Here is a 26,347-nt window from a genome sequence, read left to right as displayed (position 1 = left end):
AACGGTCCAGGGCTTCCTGCCTGACCAGGGGGTTGGACTGGAAGGCCTCCAAGGTCCCTTCCAACTCTGTTCACCCCTAATCCCCCTTGCTAGGAACTGACATCCACCCCATCTGCAGAAAGCCTAAAGGAAGAGGAGAACGTTTCCAACTAACTTGTTTCTTTTGGCCAATCCGGTGAGCCCGAGCCTGGGCCTGTAGGTCATTCTGGGGGTTCCAATCCGAATCGAAGATCACCACCGTGTCAGCCGATGCCAAGTTGATCCCCAGGCCGCCGGCTCGCGTGGAGAGTAGAAAGCAGAAGTCCTAAGGACACGGGACGAAGGGAACACACATTAGACCTGCGTCTGCAGAGGTCCGGGAGGAGCGTCAGCAAAATCCTGGTCGGGGGCCAAGAGTTGTGGGCACAAGGGTTACGTGCCAGCAGGGCATTCCAAGCAGATGGGAGGGAGGCATGAAGGGTAGTGCCACAACTACACACCTTCTACACAAGGTACAGATAGCCCTCGACTTACAACAGTTCGTTTAGTGAGCGAAGTTACAACGGCAGTGAAAAAAGTGATCTTACAACTGTTTCTCACACTGACCACCAGATGCTTGGAAGTGGTTCACATTTACGACGGCTGCAGAGCCCCGGGGTCATGCGATTCCCCTTTTGCAAACTTCTGCCAAGCCAGGTCAATGGGGCAGCCGGATTCACTTAACAACCGTGTTACTAATTTAACAACGCAAATGATTCACTTAACCAATGTGGCAAGTTAAGTCGCAAAAATGGGGCAAAACTCACTTAAGAAATTTCTCGCTTGGCAACATACATTCTGGGCACAACTGTGGTCGTAAGTCGAGGACTACCTGTACTGGTTTACTAGTACAGCAGGACAGCCTGATCTGCTGTCCTGTGCAAAACAGTAAATTAAAATACAGATAAGAAGAGGCCTCCTCAGAAACACATTCCTGTTATGCAGTGACTATACAGGCAGTCCTCGACTTACGACCACATTGGAGCCCAAAATTTCTGTTGCTAAGTGAGACATTTTACAACCTTTTTTTGCCACAGATGTTAAGTGAATCACTGCGGTTGATAGTAACCTGGTTGTTAAGTGAATCTGGCTTCCCCATTGACTTTGCTTGTCGAATGTTGCAAAAGGGGATCATGTGTCCTCAGGACACTGCCACCGTCATAAATACGAGTCAGCTGCCAAGTGTCTGAATTTTGATCACGTGACCATGGGGGATGCTGCAAGGGCTGTAAGCGTGGGAAATGGTCATGTCACTTTTTCCAGTGCTGCGTTGTAACTCTGAACAGTCACTAAATGAACTCTTTACGTTCATGTCTTGGTTGTCCCAAAGGTGCTTTTTCACGAGGCAACTGGACTTTCTTTGTTTTTCCTTGAAGACATTTTGCTTCTCATCCAGGAAGCTTCTTCAGCTCTGAACACAGATGACTACAAGGCCAAGGTGAACAGTCTTGGCCTTGACTCTTCAGACTCCGTAGATCCCACCAGAAGAAGCTTCTTGGTTGAGAAGTGAAATGTCTCCAAAGGAAAAACATGAAAGTCCAGTTGCCTCCTGAAAAAAGCACCTTTGGATAAATGAATTGTTGTAAGTTGAGGACTACCTGTACAGGTAGTCCTCGACTTACCACCGTTAATTTAGCGACCGGTCAAAGTTACAATGAAAAAGGTGACTTACAATTAGCATTCACGCTTACCACCACTGTAGCATCCCCCCAATCGTGTGTTCAAAATTCAGGCACCTGAGAACAGGCCTGTATTTATGACCGTTCCAGCATCCCACCGTCGTATGATGACCATTTGGGACCTTCCCAAATTTGTGACAAGCGAAGTCAAAGTCACAGTCGCTGAGCGACTGTGTGATTTAATTTCACCGCAGTGATTTGCTTAACCACCGCGGCAAAAAGTTCCTAAGATTGTGCAAGGCTCTCTTAACAACTGCCTTGTTTAGCAATGGAAATTCTGCACGCCCACCCCCACCCCCACCCCATTGGGTCGTAAGTCGAAGACTGCACGTTGCTCCAAATTTAATTTCCTATTTTCTACCTGCTGATTCAACCCATTAATTTTCGTCATTTTAAAAGAGACTTCAGCTCTCTTGTCTCACTTTGGAAATTAAAGCCCTATTAAACTCAGTGGGATTTCCTTCCTTATCAACAAATCGCAGATCACTCTCTTTAGTCCCGTTGAGAGGAGCAAAAAGTACCAAGAGGGTTTTTTTTTTCCTGGAGTAAACTTCTAATTGGCCAGGATGTCTCTTTTTCTCTGTGCTGCCAAGTTCTCTCTTTCTCCAATAAGGCAGCCAGCAGAAGTGTCAACAAAGCTTAAAACATGGCCAAGATACGCTGACTAAGCAAGCCAGGTTTCCGTTTGCAGCGCGAAGCTGAGAGTCAACTCCTGTGACCTACGGCTGCTGGTCCTTCAGCAACGCAGAAGCCCAAAGTAAACTTTTCCTTCCCTTGCCCAGACCTTTCAGATCCCCAGGCCCTTGCCCAAAGAAACACAACCAACACCTTCCTTCACCTCCACCGAGGAAGCACAACTTGCTACCCACTTCCCAGGCCTCTCCACTTGGTTTACAGCTGTACCTCAGAGCCTTCGGCGTTGAAATGATCCAGGGCCTGTTTACGGATTTCTCCTTTGATGGAACCGTCCAGCCGCTGCAGAAAACAATGGCAAAGAGGTCAGGGGACCTCCAGGGTAAGCTTCACCTCCAAGCCAACCCCAGCTGCCCCCATTTCTCCTCCAGAAACTCAACTCTTTCCCCGGATGATTTCCTTCAGCTTAGAGCAAGACAACATTCTAAAAATAACCATGAGTAAAAATAACTTTGGGCTGAAGCTACTACTGCTGCTGCTGCTGCTGGGAACGGTGGTGGCCAGGAGGCTGAAAGACCAGGTTCCTGCAGCCGAGCCAGACATAATCTATAAAGTGGGTTTACGAAAAGAAAAAAGAAAAAAATGGAGACTGTCTGCCTTGATTTATTGTGTTATCACCGTCGCATCATTTTGATATTTCTTAAATCTACTATTATTTGGGGGGTTTTCTTCCTTTTTCTAAAAACTATTTCCATTTTTGTGTTTTGCTTCTTCTTTTTTTCCTTATTAATTAAAAGCAATAATAATAAAAAAGGAGTCCCTGCGGACTTTATTTGGCTAGCCCAGGGGTGGGCAACCTTGGCTCTTTTATGACTCGTGGACTTCAACTCCCAGAATTCCTGAGACAGCATAGTCCACAAGTCATAAAAGAGCCAAGGTTGCTCAGCCCTGGGCTAGTCGTTGCCAACTATGAGGGTCGGTGCTCATCTCCGTTTCAAGGCCAGCACTGTCTGAAGACACTTCTGCGGTCATGTGACCAGCAGTATTACCTTCCCACTGAAATGGTACCTATTTATCTACTTGCATTTGCATGCCTTCCAACTGGTAGGTTGGCAGGAGTTGGAGCAAGGACCACTAAAATTGAATACAATAAAAAATAACTAAAACAACCTTAGAAAAAAAATAAAAATCTTCCCATCTGGTATCTTCCAATGCCTGGCAAGGGAAAATAGAAAGCAGAACCCTTGCCATGTAGCCAAGATCCTCCAGAAAGGCTGCATGATTATCAGCAAACATCCCCCTTAAAGTTGGTCTTTCTCTCTTATCCACCATAAGTCAAAATTACACTTGAGCACCTCCTGCTGCCCCACCACATTCATCTATCTGTCCATCAGTGTCTGTCTGTCTGTCTGTCTATCTATCATCTATCTATCTATCTATCTATCTATCTATCTATCTATCTATCTATCTATCTATCTATCTATCTATCTATCTATGGGATGCGGTGGCTCAGTGGGTTAGGATGCTGAGCTTGTCGATCAGAAAGTCGGCAGTTTGGCGGGTTGAATCCCGAGTGCCGCATAACAGAGTGAGCGCCTGTTACTCATCCCAGCTTCTGCCAACCTAGCAGTTCGAAAGCACGTAAAAATGCAAGTAGAAAAATAGGGACCACTACGGTGAGAAGGTATCAGCATTCCGTGCACCTTTGGCGTCTAGTCATGCCGGCCACATGACCACGGAGATGTCCTCGGACAAGCGCTGGCTCTTCGGCTTTGAAACGGAGATGAGCACCAGCCCCTAGAGTTGGAAATGACTAGCACGCATGTGCGGGGAAACCTTTACATCTATCTATCTATCTATCTATCTATCTATCTATCTATCTATCTATCTATCTATCTATCTATCTATCTATCAACTATTATCTATCTATCTATCTATCTATCTATCTATCTATCTATCTATCTATCCATACCAACCAACCAACCATAAAATTCCTGGTCTTCACCTGGAAAGGATGGTGTTTGATGGTCAGATACTCCGCCAAGATGTCCAACATTCTCACCATCTGGGAGAAAATGAGGACTCGGCTGCCCCTCTCGCGGAGCCTGCTGAGCAGTTTATCCAGAAGAATGAGTTTTCCACTGCTCCTGATTAAAGACTAAGAAGACAAAGTGACTATGAGGTTGGTGGTTCAAAACCTGATGGAGTAAAGTTGACCGAGCAACTGAGTATCATGATGGATTGAGTGGATTGACAGAAGTAACAATGACAGTGAATACAAGGAGGGTGCCCCATGTTCTAATTCATCTTGCCCATGAGCTCAGAACCTGTTTCCTTGCAGTAACAATTTCTTATAGATCGTCTTCCACAACCTGCCATCCTCCAAATGGATGGTTATGTTGGTTGGAGATAAAGGAAGTCCTGGTTCAATATGTCTGATGTGCTCAAGTAAGAGAAAGCTGACTTTCAGGCTAGATCTCAAGTTCCTCTGAGATCACCTGAAGCCTTTGAGATATTTGGAAGCCTTATACAATGTTATGCATCAGAGCTTCCTCCACTTTACCTCAATTCTTCTCCAGAATGTCATGCTTAGCCACACAACCAGCCAACAATATTATGAGTTCCATCACTGAGTAAATCCTTAATTTCTTTGTTGAGATTCAGGCTTTAGCAATACGCAAGTTGAAAAGATCCACAAAATGGTCTCAAAATAGCAGCAGGACGTTTGCACCTTCAGACTTGCAAGATTCTGCAAATGTAGCCTTACAATAACGCAGAATTAGCTCATCTAGTTAGGTTTCCTGTCTGGTTGACCTGGAAGGGCTGACATTACCAGAAGTCTTCCCCCAAGCTCTACCTACTTGCAGCCTCTCCTGGCTGTTTTCCCTCTCGTTCTCTTCTGGAGGTTTGATTAGGTAACAGTGATTGCAACATTTCTTCAGCTCCATCACGATGTTCAGGAAGCCGGAAGTACTGCCCCGTGTTCCCTTGGACAGGGCTTTGTAATTCCTTGTTAAAATCCATCTGAAGGGTCAGCAGATAACAATATTAGATTCATCCCCTTTGGCGGCTTCAAAAAAAGCAAGCCAGCACGTACAGAATATAGAATAACAAGAGTTGGAAGGGACCTTAGAGGTCTTCTAGTCCAACCCCCTGCTCAAACAGGAAAGGCCCTATGAAATACCTGTGCTGGGTAGTCCTGGCCCACCACCGGAAGAACTCTTACTTGTAATACTGCTTCTGGAGGGCAGACATCTCCACCCGTAGGATCTGCTCCACTTTGGCTGGCAGGGATTTCTCCACGTCCTTCTTCACCCTGCGTAGGAGAAACGGCTCCAGGACTTTATGCAGGCTCTGGTACCCGTTCTCGCGTCCTTTGCCGTGGTCCTCTTCAAAGTCTTCCCAGGATTCGAACCTGAACAGCCACAGGCAGGGCAAGAGGGGGGGAGAGAGAGAGAGAGAGGGAGAGGAAAAGAGGTAGGGAAAGGAAGGGAAGGAGATGGAAAGGAAGAGAGGGAGAGGAAGGGAGGGAGAGGAAGGGAAAAGCAGAGGGAGAGAGGGAAAGAGAGAGGGAGGGAAAAGCAGAGGGAGAGAGGGAGGGAGGGAGGGAAAAGCAGAGGGAGAGAGGGAGGGAGGGAGGGAAAAGCAGAGGGAGAGGGAGGGAGGGAGAGGGGGAAAGAGAGAGGAAGAGGGAGAGGGAGGGAAAAGCAGAGGGAGAGAGGGAGGGAGGGAGAAGGAGAGAGGATGAGTACCATTCAGGCCTATCTCCAAAGCCAATCATGCAGATTCAAAAAGCCTCGTCCAGCTCATTCTTCCTCTCTACTGGCAAGGAGGTCCCAAGCATTTCACATCAGCCTCATTTTTCCCCCACCTTTTAATTTTAAGATAGAAAGCTCCCCAGATCCATAGAGACTCTGGCCAGCATTTGATGTTAAAAAGAGGGAAGGGGGGGGGGAGGAAAAAAATAAAGAAAAGAACGTTGTCTTTTCAGAAAAGACCGATAAAACGGATAAAATTCAACCAGGGAATCCTACAAAATCTTACGAAAAGGCAGAAGCTTTCACCCACTGTAAAACGCTTCTGTCATCTAATAAAATTTGTTAGCAAAAAAAAAAGTGCTCTCAGATTCCTGGCTTCTTTTATTTTTTTGCCACCGTAGGCTCAGAGATACAGAAATTTTTAATAAGTTAGTACTAGGCTTGTACTGAGAACTGCTGCATCGTCATTTGGGCTTCTAAACATATCTCGTTCTAAAGGCAACTTTAAGCTTTGGGTTTCATTTGCTTTCGCGGTTTCTGCCCTGCATTATGGCTAAAGAGTTACTTCCCAACTCAAACTTACTTTTCTGGCATGATAAAATGCAGCAGAGACCACAGCTCTCTTAGGGAATTCTGAAGGGGTGTCCCGGTGATGAGCAGGCGGTGGTTAGACTTGAAGTCAATCAGTGTCTTGTAAAGCAAAGAATCATCGTTCTTCAAGCGATGGGCTTCATCCACCCCTAGGAAGGCCCAGTTGATGCTTCCCAGAACGGTCTACAGAGGAAAAACCAGATAGGGTTACAGTAGAGCAATGAGGTAGGCCGTTTTAGGGAAGCCCTTTACATCTGGCCTGGAAGACTTACATCTGTATTTCAAGTGTGAGAGGTTGTGACATACCAAATATCAGAATAGCAGAGTTTGGAAAGGACCTTGGAGGTCTGCTAGTCCAACCCCCTCCTCAGGCAGGAGACCCTATACCATTTCAGGCAAATGGCTGTCCAGTCTCTTCTTAAAAGCCTCCAGTGATGGAGCACCCACAACTTCTGAAGACAAGCCGTTCCACTGGTTAATTGTTCTCACTGTCAGGAAATTTCATCTTAGGTTGCTTCTCTCCCTGATTCGTTCCCATCCATTGTTTCTTGTTTTGCCTTCTGGTACTTTGGAAAATAGGTTGACCCCCTCTTCTTTATGGCAGTCCCTCAAATATTGGAACACTGCCATCATATCTCCCCTACTTCTTCTTTTCATTAGGTAAAGGTTCCCCCGCACATGCGTGCTAGTCGTTTCCAACTCTAGGGGCCGGTGCTCATCTCCATTTCAAAGCCGAAGAGCCAGCGCTTGTCCGAGGACGTCTCCGTGGTCATGTGGCCGGCATGACTAGACGCCAAAGGCGCACGGAACGCTGTTACCTTCCCACCGTAGTGGTCCCTATTTTTCTACTTGCATTTTTATGTGCTTTCGAACTGCTAGGTTGGCAGAAGCTGGGATGAGTAACAGGCGCTCACTCTGCTACGTGGCACTCGGGATTCGACCCGCCAAACTGCTGACCTTCTGATCGACAAGCTCAGCGTCCTGACCCACTGAGCCACCGCATTCCTAAGGTCATTAGGCTAGACATACCCAGTTCCTGTAACCCTTCACATGTTTTAACTTGCCCCCCTCCCCCTCCCCCAATCATCTTTGTTGCTCTTTTCTGCACTCTTTCCAGAGTCTCTACATCTTTTTTATAGTGTGGTGACCAAACCTGGATGCAGCATTCTAAGTGTGGACTTACCAAGGCTTTATAAAGTGGTGCTAATACTTCATGTGATCTTGATTGTATCCCTCTGTTAATGCAACGTAGGACTGCACTGGCTTTCTTGGCTAGTGCTACACTATATTCAACTACATTCAATCCAAGATATAATTCTCCTGGTGGAGATATTTCAACTTCTCCATTTAGCTGGGCTAGCAAGATCTGCAAGCGATCTAGGGGGGGTTCTTCTATTATGGACTGGGGATCACAATATCTCTGGAAGAAGTACTCTATCTCCACATATTTCCACCCATTAATAAGCTGCATAGAAGAAGGAGCAGCCCAAATGTGAACCCAACATGGCAGCTTACTGCTTCACACTGTTTTGTGAAGATGTTATGTGGAAATATTCCTCCCTACATCAAGGGTAAACAAAATTCAGCCCCACAAAGATCTGTAGTTCCCAAGTTCTCCATCACCACTCTGCCCACATCACAATCCTTGGAAACCTCTTGGAACAAGTGTTGGAAACAGACCCGCTTCTTCCCATAAAATTACAGTTGGAAAACACACCGAAAGTGTGGTGTGGAACTAAAGCAGGTGGATAGCTTAGAAAGCAAAAGGTAATCCCCCAAACACCTTAAGAGCAAATACAATGCAAACATTACTCATATTAGGTTCTTTGAATTCATGGCATTTTGATCACTGTCCTTTGCAACTTAATGCTCCCAAAACATTCCTGGCTAGCAGAAGACAGACAGACAGACACACAGACAGACAGAAAGAAAGACCCACAAAGGAATGGATTAGTTCTCCAGAAGTCAACAGCAGCCAACCAACTATGAGAATCATTCTAGAACTTTCTGAAACATCTGACTCCCAGTAGCAGCCACCCTTTCTGAGCCAAAAATGCTAGTGCAGACAGAAGAAAGAAAATGGCCATGGTTCCGCTTTCTTCCAAGTAAAAAACTGCTTTGGCCCATCACCCACCTTGTCTTTCAGGAGTATCTCGTACGTTGTAATCAGCACGTTGAACTTCAGCCGTTTGGTCTGAGAGTGGACCCACTCATACTCACGGATCTGAAGTAAAACAAATAAACAGGTTGGTTGGTTTACCTCACCATTCCCTTAACCTTGTGTTTCTCAAGCGTGGCAAATTTGAAGATGTGTGGATTTCACCTCCCAAAATTTCCTCCAGCCAGCAGAGCTAATTGTAACCACCTAATCATCCGATAGCTCTGTTATTTTTATACAAAAGCCTGATTCACTTCACTCTCTTAAGCGAAAATGAAATTTGATTTTAGTTTAGCAATAGCACTTAAGACTGACATCCTGCTTTACAGTGCTTTACAGCCCTCTCTAAGCCTTTTACACGGTCAGCATATGGCCTCCAAACAATCTCGGTCCTCATTTTACCGACCTCGGAAGGACGGAAGGCTGAGTCAACCTTGAGCTGGTGAGAATCAAACTGCTGGCAGTCAGCAGAATTAGCCTGCAATGCTGCATTCTAACCACTGCGCCACCACGGCTCCTATCCTGTCCTGGGACAGCTGTCAACTGTAGTCTACTCAACAGGGTTAAACCAACAGTGGATCTGAGCATCCAGGCAAATGTGGGCACAGCTCCGCATGCCAGCTACCCAATACACAAGAAGAGGGCACTTTAATTTCTCTGCCCTGCACTCTGCAACTGGCTCGACAGATCTGTCCCAAGATAAAAGAGTCGGTCCTAGTCCCATTCATCCCCCTTCCTTGGCTCCAGTTTACGCACAGCGTTCCTGCTCATCTGATCTCCAATGTAGACAACCACGTTGATCTCCGGGGCCCAGATTTCAAATTCCCTCTGCCATGAGGTTAGGGTTGACAAGGGCACCACAATCAGGAAAGGACCGTAGAGCTGGTGCTGATAGAAGAGGCAGCAGAGGAAAGAAATGGTCTGGATGGTCTTCCCCAGGCCCATCTCGTCCGCCAAGATGACACTGTTGTTCCTGAGGAAGCAGACGAGCAAAGGGGTCAAGCCAGCCTAGCCGTATTTCACAGTTCACACAGCGAACTCCCTTTTCTAGGTGAAATGTTAATATATGTTGCAAATCCATGGATGACCGTCCCTATGCTCAATAAATAAATGATCATCTGAGCCCATCAGCAAGATTACACTGCTTCAGGTCATCAAGGGGTGGGATTACGCGGAGATTCCAAAACCTCTTTCTGGACTCTGTTTTCTTTGGAGGAGGGAAGGGGTCTCTGCCTGCCCTCACTTACTTGCACCAGGAGTGAGCCAACCAATTCAGGCCTTCCAGCTGATAGTCCCGGAGTTCCAGATTGTCCCCACCAATGTAGGACGGTTGCTTCTTCAAGGCCACAAAACGAGGTCTTTGCTTCAGCACCTGAAAACAAAGAGGTCCATCACTCACCCAGCTTCACAGACCTGTTGCTCTGGGGGGGGGGGGGAGACACAGGTAGTCCTTGATTTACAAACACAGTGGAGCCCCAAAATTTCTGTTGCTAAGTGAGACATGTGTTAAGTGAATTTTGCTCCGTTTCACAACCTTCCTTCCCACAGGTCTTAAGCGAATCACTGTAGTTGTTAAGTCAGTAACACAGTTTTTAAATGAACCTGCCCCCCCCCCACCACCACACACATCTTGAATATCCAGTTTGTTTGATTCCCCTCTGAGAATTGAATGATTTTATGCCTGTCACATTCTGTGACCTTCGGCATTTTGACCGGAATGCTGTGATTGAAAGTTGGCCTTATTAGCAAGCTTACAATGAATTACACTCGGAAAACATGCATTTGTGCTGTGTTTAATGCTCAAGCAAGTCTTGCACAAACCTGGTGAAATACACTTTGTTGCACAGCAGTCAGGACAGATAGAGGTGCTAGCAATGAAAGTGACTTGGGTTCCCTTCCATTTAGGTTCATGGGAACCAGGTGTCTGCTGTGGCTCAGGTATAAGAGAAGGTAAACTTATCACTTATCACTACATACTTATCACTTTGGCCTGTGAAAGTTGCTTTCCCCCCCTGCATTTGAATACAGGTAATCCTCGACTTACGACCACAATGGAGCCCAAAATTCATGTTGCTAAGTGAGACATTTATTAAGTGAATTTTGCTCCATTTTACAACCTTTCTTATCACAGTTCTTAAGTGAATCATTACAGTTGTTTATGTTCGTAACACAGTTGCTAAGTGTGCTTGTCAAAAGGCCCAACAGGGGATCACCTGACCCCGGGACACTGCAACAGTCATAAAGATGAAACAGTTGCCAAACATCCCAATTTTGATCATGTGACCCTGGGGATCCTGCAATGGTCATAAGTGTGAAAAATGGTCATTAAGTCACTTTTCCAGTGCTGCTGTAACTTCGAACAGTCACTAAGGAAACTGTTGTAAGTTGAGGACAACCTGCACTACATACAAACTTCCTGTATTATCTGGTTGTATTCTATTAAGGAGACCGAGACATAATCGATATTGTCATTATATCATTGCTACAAGAAGAAGTATGAAAGTGGCCTAGGATTTTTGCACAGTACAGTAAATTATTTCGAATAATCAAAACATGGCTTGAACTGCCCCATCTTGCAAGAACATAGAGCTTTGTGATACAAAAGGAAGGAAGGGAAAATCTGCAAATGGAGCCTAATCCTCTTCTGGAGTTGCTAATTTTCGATGTGAAAAGCACAGTATTTATTCTAATGGAATAAGGTCCTGAATTTGAAAGCATCCCTCTCCATTATGGAAACCTGGGCAGAAAAACACTCATCTCCCTTGATAACTTTATTCTCTGTCCGAACAACACTACTATTTTGAGGGGGGGGGGAGAGAAACCTCTTAATTGGGATTTAGTACAATGTATTTTCAATTATGCAACTGCTATGGTATATACTTCTATTGCTGTAAAGGTTGGATTTTGGGGAAACATCGCCTCCCCCTGACCAGAGGAGAATATAGGCCAGTGGAAGAACTCTTAACTTGAACCATGGAACAATCCTGCACAAGATCTTGCTTCCTGCTGTTTTTCCAACAAGGCAATTAATTATATTATAGAATATGGACGATTCATTTTAACAAATCCCCCGTTAAACACCAAAAGGGAATTTCAAAGTGAAAACTTCAGGTGACACATCCAAAACAAGTTAATCTTTCTGTGCAATTACAATTTTACTTTTTTAAAAAAAATATATAGATCTAAATACATATATTTATATTAACCTGTACATTGCACTGTCAGGAGGAGGGCTGAGAAGATATCTGACGATGCCTGACATCCTGGACATAAACTGATTCAATTCCTTCCCTCAGGATGGCGCTATAGGGCACTGCATGCCAAAACAACTAGAGGCAGGGATAGTTCTTTCCCCTTGTTCCATCACACTGCTGATCACCTAATTCTCAGTGTGGCCTAATGTCTATGTGTATTTACCCATGTAGTATGGCTGTAGTATTATTATTTATCCTTCTTGATATCTTCTTACTCTTTCCACTTCTCGGTATCATTATGATGATGATGATCATTCTGTTGCTTTGCATGTACACGAGTGCTTCTGCACTTCCTTGCGTGTCTAATCACACTTGGCCAAATAAAAAATTCAATTCAATTTAAATTGAGGCCAAAATGGGAAGAGCAATCTAACAGGTTGCCACAAAGAAGAGGGGGTCAACCTCTTCTCCAAAGCACCTGAAGGCAGGACAAGAAGCAAGGGATGGAAATTAATCAAGGAGAGAAGAAACCTAGAACTAAGGAGAAACTTCCTGACAATTAGAGCAATTAGCCAGTGGAACAACTTGCCTCCAGAATCTGTTGAATGTTCCAACACTGGAAGTTTTTAAGAAGAGACTGGACAACCATTTGTCTGAAATGGTATAGGGTTTCCTGCCTGAGCAGGGGGTTGGACTAGAAGACCTCCAAGGTCCCTTCCAATTGCATCTACTCTACTCTACTCTACTCTACTCTACTCTACTCTACTCTAATCTACTCTGTTCTATCCAATTCTGTTATTCTGTTAAACCAACCTTGCAGTCCCGAGTCGGCATGGCTTTGGAGTTATTCCTAATGTTGAAGCTATCGATACAGTACTGGAATTTTTTGCTGATCAGAGCTTCGTCTTCCCAGCTACACTCTGCGTAGGGAAGCCCCATCCACTTGCAAAGGTATTCTGGCTCATTAGAGCAGGACTTGCGGTTGTGAGCTGGACATATTAAGGTAGGGGGCAGAGGGAGAAGAGATGAAGAAATACACGGTAAGAGCCCAGCCATATCCTTAATGGGCACGACAGAAATGACAGGGATATTTGAGTACGGTGCTCTACTGAGTTGCAATCAGATAATCTCTCTCAATCCATATCATTAAACAAAGCAGTTAAATCAGTAAAAAGGAGTGAGCCGCCTTACCTGGAAATTCAGTTCCAGGAGTTGGCGATTTGTTTGTTTTCACCGCTGTGCATGAAATAAGAAAAAAGCATCCATAAATGCAATGATTAAATGAAATTAATTGTTTTAATTTATATGCTGCCTTTTATTATGTTTTGTAACAATTCAAGGAGGCATCATCATAATCTATAATACCATTAAATATCCAAATCTGCCTATCCCAGGTCCTTGGTAAGGACTCGATAGGTAGACAAAAATGCCAAATCCAGTCTGAACATCTGGCTGACTGTGCAATAATCAGTACTAGTAGTAGTAGTAGTAGTAGTAGTAGTAGAGTTGTAAGGGACCTTGGAGGTCTTCTAGTCCAACCCCCTGCTCAGACAGGAAACCCTATACCATTTCAGACAAATGGCTGTCCAGTCTCTTCTTAAAAACTCCAGTGTTGGAGCATTCACAACGTCTGGAGGCAGGTTGTTCCACTGATTAATTTTTCTCACTGTCAGGAAATTTCTCCTTAGTTCTAGGTTGCTTCTCCACTTGATTAGTTTCATCCATTGCTTCTTGTCCTGCCTTCAGGTGCTTTGGAGAATAGCTTGACTCCCTCTTCTTTGGGGCAGCCCCTGAGATATTGGAAGGCTGCTATCCTGTCACCCCTCGTCCTTCTCTTCCTTAAACTAGACATACCCAATTCCAGCAACCGTTCCTTATATGTTTTAGCCTCCAGTCCCCTAATGCTATATCTAATGCTATATCTAATAATATCAAACGCTCCTTCTTCCTGTTATTTTCTCCAGAACAACAACATTGTGAGGTTAGATGGGCTGAGGGAGAGTAACTGACCTAAAGTCACTCAGCTGGTTTTCATGCCTATGGGGGCTTTAATGTGTTTTCAAGGAATGGCTCTGGGGCCTGAGGTGTTCTTAGAAAATTACAAATTGTGACTGGTTGGAATCCAGGCCGTTTCTTAAAAGTGCAGTCAGCTGCCCAGAAAAAATCCCAAAACAGCAGCAGGAAACCAGGATGAGTGGCAGATGCCATTGGGCAAGGTAGACCCATGCAAACGATGCTTCAGATGTCATGACACAAGTACACAACCGCATTGGTTGCCTGTTCTGGCAGTTGGTTAGGGGTGCCTATCTCTCCAGGTGAACGGCCAGGGGCAGAACCACAGAGTGTAGGTGCCACATTAGAATTAGCGATCCAAACTTCCAGGGTAATTCTCAATATGCCCACAAGGTCAGCAAGATTGCCTAAGGTAGTTCTCAACCACAATTGACTTCAATATTTCCACTGAGAAACAAGACAAGTTTTGGGTAACTTTTGTCTCATGTTAGGCCCTTTCTTGCCACAGTTGTTAAGGGAATCACTGCAGTTGTTAAATTGCTAACACAGTTGTTAAGGGAATCTGATTTCCCCATTGACTTTGCTGGTCAGAAATTCGCAAAGGGTGATCAAGTGACCCTGGGACACTGCAACCGTCATAAATGTGAACCAGTTGCCAATCATCTGAATTTTGATCACGTAACCAGAGGGGTGCTGCAACGGTCAGAAGTGTGAGAAACAACAGTCACTTTTTTCGTTGCCATTGCAACTTCAAACGGCCACTAAACAAATGGTTGTAAGTCAAGGACTACTTTCCCCCGCTTTCCTTCATTCAAAAAAAAACCCTTTCAAAAGAAAATTGCAACTTTCTTTTGAAAACCTTAAACGCCCTCGGTTTTCAGCCATACAAAGCACATTTTCCCAAGATATACAGGGAGTCCTCAACCTACGACCACCATTTATGTTGTTAAGTGAAAATTTTGTTAAGTGAGTTTTGTCCTATTTTACGACTTTTTCTCGACGCATTCATTAAGTGAATCCTTCCGTTCTTAAAATTGGTAATAGGGTCGTTTAAGTGAATCTGGCTTCCCCCCATGGACTTTGCTTGGCAGAAGGTCGCAAAAGGGGATCGCGGGACCCTGAGACACTGCCACCGTCATAAGCGCCAGTCAATTGTCAAGCCTCCAAATACAAATCGTGTGACCATGGGGATGCTTCAACGGTCATTAAGTGTGAAAAATGATCCTAAGTCCCCTTTTTTCACTGTCATTGTAACTTCGGTCACTAAATGGGCTGGTGTAAGTCGAGGACTACCTGCAGATGAAGGATTGAACCAGAAAGACACCGGATGAATTTCTGCTTCTGTTCCAATGGACCGATTCACCTTTGACCCCAAACTCACCAATCACTCTTTCCACAATCTGGTACTGCTTGTTTAATTCAGCTGCCAGCTCCTGTTGGCAGTTGTAATACTCTACGTCTTCCGGAGTGACCTTTTCCAACCTGGGTACAAAACAACAACAACAAAAATAATTAGGGGATTTTTTTTGGTAACAGACGTATGAAGACTATTCTGAGCTTGCTATTCTACCAACCTTTTAGAAGCAAGGCTGGGTGCACCCCAAACATCTCTTATGAAATTTCAATTTTCTTAAATTGTTTACAAAACATGAGTGATTTGTTTTTCATTGGAAAAAAAGAGGATTTTTTTTAAAAAAAAGTTCCAAAACTAGTTTTTAGAAAAGTAAAAAACTCTTGGAATTGAGGCCAGGTGGAATAGCCATATAAAACTTTGTGGGTGCTATTTGAAAAAGCGGTTACAGCCAGTTTTCACTTGACTCCATATATACAGGAAAGGCTTCTGTATCTTTGGCAGCATAAAAAAAACCTAGTTTCCAAATGTCCAGTTTTAGGAGCAGAAATCAGGATCCTGACTACTAGAGACACAAAAGCTTAAACCCTTTCAGACATGAAACTGTGCAGCTTAGCCAACTTCTAAAGATACGAGAAGGAGACAATTTGCTTATCTTAGAGTGATCGGTATCCGCAGGGGGCAAAGGCAGTATTTTTTTGCAAGGAGCTTGAGAGGGGTTGTTTTTTTGGATTAAATCCATCTCATTGGAGTGTTTCTATCTAATCTGGTGGGGATCCATCAGTTTTTAGTACAGGTAGTCCTCAACCTACGACAGCTCACTTAGTGACCACTCAGTTACAACATCATTAAAAAAAGTGACTTAGGACCATTTCTCACACTTACATGTGGTGCAGCATCCCCCTGGTCCCGTGATCAAAATTCAAACAGTTGGCAACTGACTCACATACAGAATGGTTGCAGTGTCCTGGGATCACGTGATCCCCTTTGGCAACCGTCTGACCAGCAAAGTCAATGAGTAAACCCTTCACTTTACAAACTTGTAGCTATCTTAACTACTGAAGTGATTCGTTCACAACTGTGGCCAGAAAAGTTGTAAAATGGGGCAAAACACTTTCCCGAATGAAGAAAAATCCTTGGTCGTGTGCAAGATGTCATGCCAGAATTGCAATTGCAATTACATTGGGGACACGGCAAAACAACTGAGGACTAGGGTGCATGAACACAAGCTTGCTATTAGAAGACAAGAACAACATTTACAGGTGTGGGCACACATGGCTACACACAACCACATCTTTAATCTAACAGGGACCGAGGCAACTGCCAGTGACAACACTAAAGGCGGCCGATTGTTTAAGGAAGCTTGGTTTTCAAACCACTCCTCTATCAGCCGGCACATAGACCTCCCCCCTGCATACCAGGCACTAAGGAATTGGGAAGAGGAACGACGTGCGCGATATGAAGGCAAACAGCGCAAACATGCACAGAGTGCCTCATTGTATCAAATTCAAGATTGCACCAACACACAACCACCCTGCAATGTAGAACACAGTAAAGAAGAGCAACAACCATTTAGGACCTCTGGTATGAGAACACGGGCAATGACTAGAGCTATGGCTACAACACATGGAACTATCAGCAATTCACTTTTAACAACAGATACCCAGAGACAACTACATCCCCCAAAAACGGATGCGCGACAACTCAAAGGAATACGGCTGGCCTCAACAAACAGACCAGTGACACACTCCATGAGCAGAGTGCAGACACCAACAGTATAAACGCGATCTCCCCACCCCAGCGTTCCATATTATATATATATAATACACACACACACACACACACATATATATGTGTGTGTATATATATATGTGTGTGTCTCTGTGTGTGTGTGTATATATATATATATATATATATATATATATATATATATATATATATATATATATATATATATATATATATATATATATATATATATATATATATATATATATACAAATATATATATATATATATATACAATGCATATACATATACATATATAACCACAGGTTGAACTCCCATTTTCCATATAGGAAGCCCAGTTTTAATCCACATTCTTAGCAGGCCAGAAGAAAGAAAAGCCTACCAACTGTTGATATCTTCTTCTTTCTTCTTGAAGTTCTCCAGCTTCTTGAGACCTTTCACTTTCTGCTGCTGCAAGGAGTCCTCAGTTTCCCACGTGCTGTGGATATACGACCAACCTTTCCATTTAATTAAGTACTGCACCTCCCCTTCCTCCTTTTCTGGGTCAAAATCGGCACAGGGATCACCGTTGGCTTCTGTTGAGTAGACAGTGGTGGAGGCCCCAATGGCTGCCGAAGGAGCAGAGGTGAAAGTAGGTCAAACCTTGCAAAACAGTCTTGGGCCATTTGCTCCTATGGAGGGCTCCAGCCAGCTTAGCTGGACCCACTTCTAAGGAATTCCATTTCATTTCCCCTACTAAAAAGTTTCCCCTACTAAATTTCCTGACAGTTAGAACAATTAATCAGTGGAACAACCTGCCTCCAGAAGTTGTGAATGCTCCAAAACTGGATACTTTTAAGAAGAGACTGGACAACCCTTTGTCTGAAATGGTATAGGATTTCTTGCCTGAGCAGATGACCTCCAAGGGACTAGATGACCTCCAAGGTTCTATTCTATTCTATTCTATTCTATTCTATTCTATTCTATTCTATTCTATTCTATTCTATTCTATTCTATTCTATTCTATTCTATTCTATTCTATTCTATTCTATATTCTATTCCATTCCATTCCATATTCTATTCTATTCCATTCCATTCCATTCCATTCCATATTCTATTCTATTCTATTCCATATTCTATTCCATTCCATTCCATTCTATTCTTATTCTATTCTATTCCATATTCTATTCCATTCCATTCCATTCCATTCTATTCTATTGTATTGTATATTCTATTCTATTCCATTCCATTCCATTCCATTCCATTCCATATTCTATTCCATTCCATATTCTATTCTATTCTATTCTATTCTATTCTATTCTATTCTATTCTATTCTATTCTATTCTATTCTATTCTATTCTATTCTATTCTCCTATTCTATTCTATTCTATTCTATTCTATTCTATTCTATTCTATTCTATTCTATTCTATTCTATTCTATTCTATTCCATTCCATTCCATTCCATTCCATTCCATTCCATATTCTATTCCATTCCATTCCATTCCATTGTGGTCAGCACTTAGCACTCCTTGAAAATGCTCTATTTTTGAGTGTGAGAGCATTTTTTCCCCAGTCTTTGTTGTGCTTTTCCATGGCTCTGTGGGTTTTCCCAAACATACTTATCCCAGAACTAAAAGGCTGGGTCTTTTCAAAGCCTTAAAGATCCTGTTCAGAAAACTGGCTTGAATGATTGGTTGGATATCAGGGTAGCGTCTACAGAACTAAAGGCATTATACTGGCAAAGCCCTCCGACTCTACTCTTGATTTGGTACACACTCAGAAGTCTTTATAAAGTCAACACATTTCAATTTGCCTTGTTCAAGGCAACCCTCTTTTTTTTGCAATACAAAGCTAGTTTTACAAGGCCTTGTTGGCTACTATAATGAAATTGCCAAATATTATACGTCCCTAATTCCTAAACTGGGAATTGTGCAAGCTGTACCAAAAAAAGGAGAATATTTGTCAGTTCAGGGTCGAAATGAGGGGTCCTTGGTGCTCACTGAGCTTGGTGGTTTTCTTGCAGACACTTCATTACCCAAACTAAGAAACATTAGCGTGGATGATATTACCTAATTTGAGAAATGAAATGTCTGCAAGAAAACCACCCAACTCAGAGAGCACCAAGGACCTGTTTGCAAACTGGGTTTGCAGTCAGGCATTCTAGAAGCAAAGATGTGACTCTGGAAGGATCCAACTTGGAGAAGGCTGCTTTTAAACTGGATGCCTATCTCTACCAGGAAGAAACACTGTAGGAACATCTGAATCCCAGGAATATTTTCTTGCACTCACCTCCTTTCTTGCCGATTCTCTTCTCCAGCACTTTCTCAATGGTTTCGCTGTTACTCTGCTGCTCCTCTGCTCCTTCGCCTGTCATCTCAATCAAGTCATCTGAATCGGTCTCAAAGTCATCGTCTTCCTTGTAACTGTGCACCAGACCATGTACAAGGACAATTCAGGGTTTCCCTTCTGCTGAATGGGTTCTCCATGCAAATAAAGAGCGGGTTTTCCCAACCTTGGCAACTTCCAGACAGGTGGACTTCAACCCTTGTCACCAACAGCTGTTCTGACTCTGGAGTTCTGGGATTTGAAGTCCACCCATCTGGAAATGGCCAGGACTGGCCAAACACCAAACCAAAAGGATTATTTTTACAAGGCAGAAAGAGAGGTTAACATCTCCAAGCCTGTCTGTGCTTAAAGGGAAGATTCCTGATGGTAAGATGGCACAATGGTGGAATAGACTAGGGAGGTTGTGGGTTCTTCTCTGAAAGTGGACAAGTACTTCTCATGGGTGATTTAATTGGCTTTCCTGCCATTGTAGAGGATTGGATTAGACCCGCGTTTCCCAACCTCGGCAACTTGAAGATGGACTTCAATTCCCAGAATTCTCCAGCCAGCTCCAGGACATTGCATAATCTGGGTTCACACACTGAAGCAAGCTATGGTTTGCTCAAAGATGGCTGTCATGGTTCCGATAAATGAGACAATTCAAACAAAATGCAAGCATTGTTTATCTAAAAAGTCTTCATAATGAAACGAAATAACCCATAATGACATAGGTTCGCATATTAATTTAAGGCATAATCAGGTTAGTTCATGCAATGTATGATGGCTGGGTTCAGGCAAACAAACCACCCCATGTTGGCTGAGCATTTGTGAATCCCGTTCTAGGTTTTTCTGCCCTTACCTGACATTTTTGGCTGCTCGGCGCTTAGTTTGTCTTTTGGGGGTCTCATCTTCTTCATCATCATCATCTTCCTCTGATGATTCGGTTTTCCGCCACCTCCTTGGACGCTGGGGTTTGCTGCTCCTTTTTGGGAGGGATTTGCTCGCTGCTCTGAAATGAAACAGACCAATCCAGTAGTACCGTAGTAATAGTGGACTAGCGCTTAGACTTATATACCGCTTCACAGTGCTTTACAGTCCTCTCTAAGCAGTTTACAGAGTCAGCCTCTTGCCCCCAACAATCTGGATCTTCATTTTACCAACCTTGGAAGGATGGAAGGCTGCTGAGTCAACCTTGAGCTGGTCAGGATCAAACTGCTGGCGGTCGGCAGAATTAGCTTGCAATACTGCATTCTAACCACTGCGCCACCACGGCTCAGTGGTTGTAATAACAATTGAGCATTCTTCAACAGCAGACCAGGAAATCAACCCCATAGCAAGGCTAACGTTACTGTTATCAGGTAAAGGATTCCCCTGTCCAGTCGTGTCAGACTCTAGGGCAGGGGTAGGTAATCTTGGCTCTTTGAGGACTCATGGTCTCCAACTCCCAGAATTCCTGAGCCAGCATGGCTCAGCTTGGAAACCTCTCCCTTTCCTCTCAGCATGGCTAGCTGAGGAATTCTGGGAGTTGAAGTCCACGAGTCATAAAAGAGCCAAGGTTGCCTACCCCTGAACTATTGGGTGGTGCTCATCTCAATTTCTTAGCCAAAGGAGCCAGCATTGTCTGAAGATGTTTCCGTTGCCATGTACCCAGCATGGCTATATGCCAAAGTTGCACGGACCACTGTTACCTTCCCACCGAAGTGCTACCTATTAATTTACTAACATTTGCTTGCTTTCAAACTGCTAGGTGGGCAGGAGCTGAACCAAGTAACAGGAACTGACCCTGTTGCGCAGTGCTGGGTCTTAAACCTGAGCTGTCAGCTTTCCAGCTGTCAATTTCAGCATCTTTAACTGTTAAGCCAGTTATTAAGACTGGGTTAGGACGCTGAGCTTGTCTTTCAGATGGTCGGCAGTTTGGTGGGTCGAATCCCGAGTGCCGCGTAGCAGAGTGAGTGCCTGTTACTCGTCCCAGCTTCTGCCAACCTAGCAGTTTGAAAGCACGTAAAAATGCAAGTAGAAAAATAGGGAGCACTCCGGTGGGAAGGTAACAGCATTCCATGAGCCTTTGGCATCTAGTCATGCCGGCCACATGACCACGGAGACGTCCTCGGACAAGCGCTGGCACTTCGGCTTCAAAACAAAGATGAGCACCGGCCCCTAGAGTCGGAAATGACTAGCACGCATGTGCGGGGGAACCTTTACCTTTTTATAATAGCAGACCCTTGCTGTGCTGGACCTTCTCCTCCTTCTTACACTCCAATGAATTCAGGAGATCTCTACCTCAGCCACTTCCAAATGCTATACCACTGTTTTGTACTTTAAAAATGTTTCCACCCCTTTTGCCTCAGCAATGGTTCCTGTATATTTCAATCAAGGTCACCTTCCTTACTCTTGTTCTGTCCTATAAAGTTTTGCCATTATTCTGTCTTCCCGCTAGGCCAAGCTTCCATCATTGCACCCCGAATACCCAATGGTGGAAGAACAGGGTTTAGAGTGGGGAAGAATATGAGGAACCGCAAGGAAGGATGCATCAGTTCTCTCACCTTCTTGAACCAAGTCTCCTGGATTTCACTTTCTTCACTTCTTGTTCGCTCTCTCCACTGGAGCCTTGATCTTCAACATCATCTTCGTCATCATCCCCAGATCCCTCCCTTTTCCATTTACCTCTGTGTTTATAAAAGTTGATAAAGAGTAATGAGCATTATGACTGTCATTACGATCCATTATCAGGGTTGTTGTTACTTTTACATGCCAACTAATTAAATAGCCCCCCCCTCCAAAAAAATACGTAAGGAAGCTCTAGATGTACAGAATATTCACCTAATGTTAGACAATTAAGTTATTAACTAGAGCAGTGCAGAAATAAATTCATAAAGAATGTGCAACCTCCTTAAAGCAGCTGCATCTTTTCTTGAGATGATGCGGCTGCCCTTTGCGGCAACCTGCAATTTCAGGAAAGGACAAGGCTGCTTTAAAGAGCTAAAAACAGGTGTTTGCTCCAAAGCACCATTCAGAAAGCCTCCCCCCCTACCCCGCTTAGCTCTATTATTAACAATAACATCTGTTCAATTAACAGTAAGAAAAGCAAACAGCTTGGCTAAATACACACAATCCCAGTTACTCAAAAGACCCCCTATTTGAAAACTTCTGGCAATGGAATGTTCTCAGAGCTGGGATATAATTGTAGTTTCCAGCTAAGATTGAGGCTATTAGAGGAGAGTCTGCAAGCCACATATAGTCAATTGAGGCACTCACATGGTCTAAAGCAATGCTTCTCAACCTTGGCACCTTGTGTGGATTTCAGCGTGCTGGCTGAAAAACATTCTGGAAGCTGAAATCCATATATCTTGAAGCTACCAAGGGTGAGAAACAAAGCAACCCACTGATGGGGAAGTAGCCTTTAGCAGAAAGACAAGTTCTGCTTTCTTCCTAGGGAAGGAAATGCAGGTGACTGATATCCACTGTTCTCTCCCCACAGAACAGCTCCAGGAAAGGAAGGATCATGTCCCTTTCTTGTATCAATCTAGCAAGGATCTGGTGTGCCAGAAGAGAAGAGGACAAACATCAGCATATATGTATTCATGAAAGTGTGGTATGTTTTATGCAGGTTTCTTTGGGGGTACATGGAACAGGGTAAATTGTACAAACGTGTGTTGGGATAAGGACAAGATTTCTTCAAGTCAAACTCAACTGAAGACTTCAAAGAACACCTCTAGATAGTTTTCTAGGCAGCGTTACAGAAATAGCTCCCTATTCCCTTCTTCTTCATTTTGTTATCCCAGCCAAATGCACGGTTTTTGGGATTTTGTGGCGGTTTCTCTTCCAAGGGTACAAGGTCAGTCAAGGTCAATTAAGCGTTGCCACCTCTTGGAAGGGGTGGAGGCAGATTATACACTTATATATATATATAATTGTAGGCTCTATTAAAAAAAAGGAAACACCTGAATGAATTTGAAGATGGGATGCTGCCTACATGACCGCATAATGGGAGGAAAGATATATATATATATATATATATATATATATATATATATATATATATATATATATATATATATATATATTACAGAAATTGTTTCTTGCTGGTTTCCCCAACCAATTACCAATCAGACCTGACCTATTTAGCTTTCTAGTTTTAAACCTAATTGTCCAGAAGTTATCACTTGCTGGGTATGTCTCCAAGTCTAATTACAGTTCCCAGCATTCAACTGATTTCACATTGTTGATACATGGGAGTAGAATTTGGCCTTTAAATCAAACGTAGACGATCAGCAGGTGACTTTCATTCGCTCGAATTGCAGTTCCCAGAGCTAAACCCATCTAGTGGTTGAGAGGTTGGACTGGGAATAGAGAACCATAAGTTCTACTCCGGCTTAGCCACAAAGCCAGTTGGATGACTTTGGGCCGGTCCCTTTCTCTGAGCCCTAGGAAGGAGGCAATGGCCAACTACTTCCAAAAAACTTTGCCTAGAAAACTCCATGTCCTTGTCCATGTAGTCACCCAGAGTGAAGTCTGGGGAGAAGACAAACAAAGAAGAGCAAGGGATCCCGGCTTGACGGTGACGATGCCTGGAAGGTATGACGGCGTCACACGTGTGGTAAGGATCAGAATTAGTTCGAGCTGACAAACCGGTGATTATTTTTCTTGGCTGGTCTTTGCTTGTGTCTTCTGCCTCAAACCTCTTGTAGAAAACCACATCACCAGAATTTTTGGTAATTTTTCCAGTGGTGGAAATGCACCTCAAGTGATCTGGAGGTAGCCCTGAAGCAACAGCACCCACATTTGGGGCCTCAAGGTGGCTTGGAGAAGAGGCAAGATGATCTGTAGTACCAGCCCCAGCTGTAGTACCATTGTTTCTTTGCACAAAGTTTCTGACTGTTCCTTTGGCAGGGGGTTCTATGTTTTCCTTTTTTTGAGGGAAGATAGGAACGATGAATGGGACAGGAACACTTGGGCTTGAACTACTAACCAGAAGAGAGGACTTTCCAGGATTCAGAAAATAGTAAAATTTTCCTCCTTTGAACAGAAAGAAGGAACTCCTTCTATCCTCCTTTATTTCTTTATTCATCCAATTTAGAATGGGTTTTTTTTTGCATCTGACTCCTTCAAGGTGGCTTCCAGATCAACAGTGAACAATGGACCCGTTTCCCCGCCCCACCCTTTTTTAAAAAAAAATAGAACAGCAGTCTTTCCCAATCAGGACCCTTTTGTTTGAAATTCATCAATCCCCTTGCAGCCAGGATGAGCACTGGTCACACTCTGAGATTATGGGATGTAGACATTCCCCCCCCCCCCGGTTGAGGAAAGCTATTCTAACACTCTGCTGGAGCAGAATGTGTGACGGGTAAGGTTGCAATTAACACCTTGCCACTAGCGTTCCAACCATCAACTGCAGGCAATTGGCTTCAGAAACGAGGCAGAGTCCTCGTAACTTACATTTTTTTCACTTGCCTTGGCCCTCTTCTTTTGGGACTTTCACTTTCAGACTCGCTATGCCCCTTGAATGGAAACAGAGAAGGAGGGAGAGAGAGGGAAGGACCAATAAAAGAGGCTGCTGGTTGACGGTGGCATATTTTGCTGCAAATATTCTCGGCATCCATAAAAGGGGTTGGACACGCCTTGGCTGACACCCCAGATTTAAAGCCAACGCAGTCCAAAGGGAGACATTCACTACCACACAGCAAATAAATAGGCTAACACCCTTTCGGCCCAGGATCCCAACATTTCAGTGGTGTTGTGTTGTGTTGTGTTTGTTTGTTTTTAAAAAAGAACCTCTGTTATATCGTGAACACAAGTGGGCAAAAGTACTTGAAAAAGAAACCCAAACTGAAGACAGACCATCAAGGAACAGCCAAACAGAAGGAAGAGGACCAGGTCACCGCTAATAGCAGCCACACGCCCGAGGCCTTCCAAGCGTAGCAGAAGACAGGATGCAAACTGCAGGAAGGAAAAATCCTGCTCACCTGTACATGGGCTCCCTCTTAAGGGGAGGATCAGTAATGTGGGGTCCTTGGTACACTGATGATGTTACCTAGTTTGGTAATGAAATGTCTGCAAGAAAACAAGCAAGCTCAGAGCGCACCAAGGACCCAACAGTTCAACCCTGAGCTACAAATACTCTCTTCTGTCAGTTTAGGTGACTGCCATACCTGGCTTTCAAAGGCACATCATGAGTCACACTCCAAAAATTATGAGGGACCAGGAGCAACTCTCTCTCCCCCCCCCAAAAAAATGGGGAAGGGCTGAATAAACACTTCTAAAATTTCATTTCAATTTAAAATCATATAATTTCCATTTCATACTTTCAAAATCTTTTTTTTGATTTAATAGCATTAGTAAGCCACTGAGTGTCTTCCAAATACAGTGGGTAGGAATCCATTGATTAATTACCTGAGAGAGGTAATTAATATATGCAAAAAGAAAAGAAAAAAGAGAAAGAGGAAGAAAAGGGGACGGGAAACCCTTAAAATCCATTTTCTTTTATACAAAATTACTCTAATGATTACATATATTTAGTAGATCTCCTTATACAGTTAAACTATTGACACATCATTCTGTTCAGTCACTAGTAAGGAAAAAGAGAAACTATACACGACAGCTAAATGCCCATAAATCTGGATAACCTAGTCTCAAAGTAATGAGTTGCCCTACTGACGGACAGCTCGTTCAGTGCAAAATGGTGCTCAGAGGCTGGAATGTGAAAGAGTGAGATTTGCATGACATCTTGCATGCAACGATTCTCACAGGTAACAGGGCGAAAGACAGCATACTGCTGCTGAACAAAGCCTCGGCCACAAAAATCTGCTTGAGACTGAGAAAAAACACACTTAAAAATTGGAATCTTTAGTCGTTTCTTCCGTTTTCTTTCCCTATGGGAAGAAGGCAACATTATTTAAA

General features: G+C 43.7%; 1 protein-coding gene across 5 annotated transcripts in view; it reads right to left on the bottom strand.

Annotated features, from left to right (window-relative positions):
• Window positions 1-26,347, bottom strand: part of CHD2 (chromodomain helicase DNA binding protein 2) — a gene marked incomplete at its 3' end in the record, with an annotated part of 65,341 nt that overhangs the window by 18,925 nt on the left and 20,069 nt on the right. For 4 of the 5 annotated variants that reach the window (XM_081336965.1, XM_081336964.1, XM_081336967.1 and 1 more), the window contains 17 exons: window positions 24,887-24,948; window positions 21,994-22,116; window positions 20,310-20,459; window positions 19,415-19,548; window positions 17,527-17,752; window positions 15,426-15,526; window positions 13,223-13,267; window positions 12,845-13,020; window positions 10,085-10,209; window positions 9,594-9,810; window positions 8,814-8,903; window positions 6,672-6,862; window positions 5,557-5,745; window positions 5,192-5,354; window positions 4,336-4,488; window positions 2,601-2,672; window positions 155-304 (listed from right to left, as the gene is read on the bottom strand). In XM_081336965.1, the coding sequence (XP_081193091.1) occupies window positions 155-304; window positions 2,601-2,672; window positions 4,336-4,488; window positions 5,192-5,354; window positions 5,557-5,745; window positions 6,672-6,862; window positions 8,814-8,903; window positions 9,594-9,810; window positions 10,085-10,209; window positions 12,845-13,020; window positions 13,223-13,267; window positions 15,426-15,526; window positions 17,527-17,752; window positions 19,415-19,548; window positions 20,310-20,459; window positions 21,994-22,116; window positions 24,887-24,948 (2,367 nt within the window). Of the gene's footprint in view, window positions 1-154; window positions 305-2,600; window positions 2,673-4,335; window positions 4,489-5,191; window positions 5,355-5,556; window positions 5,746-6,671; window positions 6,863-8,813; window positions 8,904-9,593; window positions 9,811-10,080; window positions 10,210-12,844; window positions 13,021-13,222; window positions 13,268-15,425; window positions 15,527-17,526; window positions 17,753-19,414; window positions 19,549-20,309; window positions 20,460-21,993; window positions 22,117-24,886; window positions 24,949-26,347 lie in introns of those variants that run through there. The other variant, XM_081336968.1, reaches the window with a different exon arrangement.

This window comes from Vipera berus (assembly GCF_964194415.1).
Source record: "Vipera berus genome assembly, chromosome: 12".
NCBI lineage: Eukaryota > Metazoa > Chordata > Lepidosauria > Squamata > Viperidae > Vipera > Vipera berus.
This window is presented reverse-complemented; position numbering and strand designations above follow the sequence as displayed.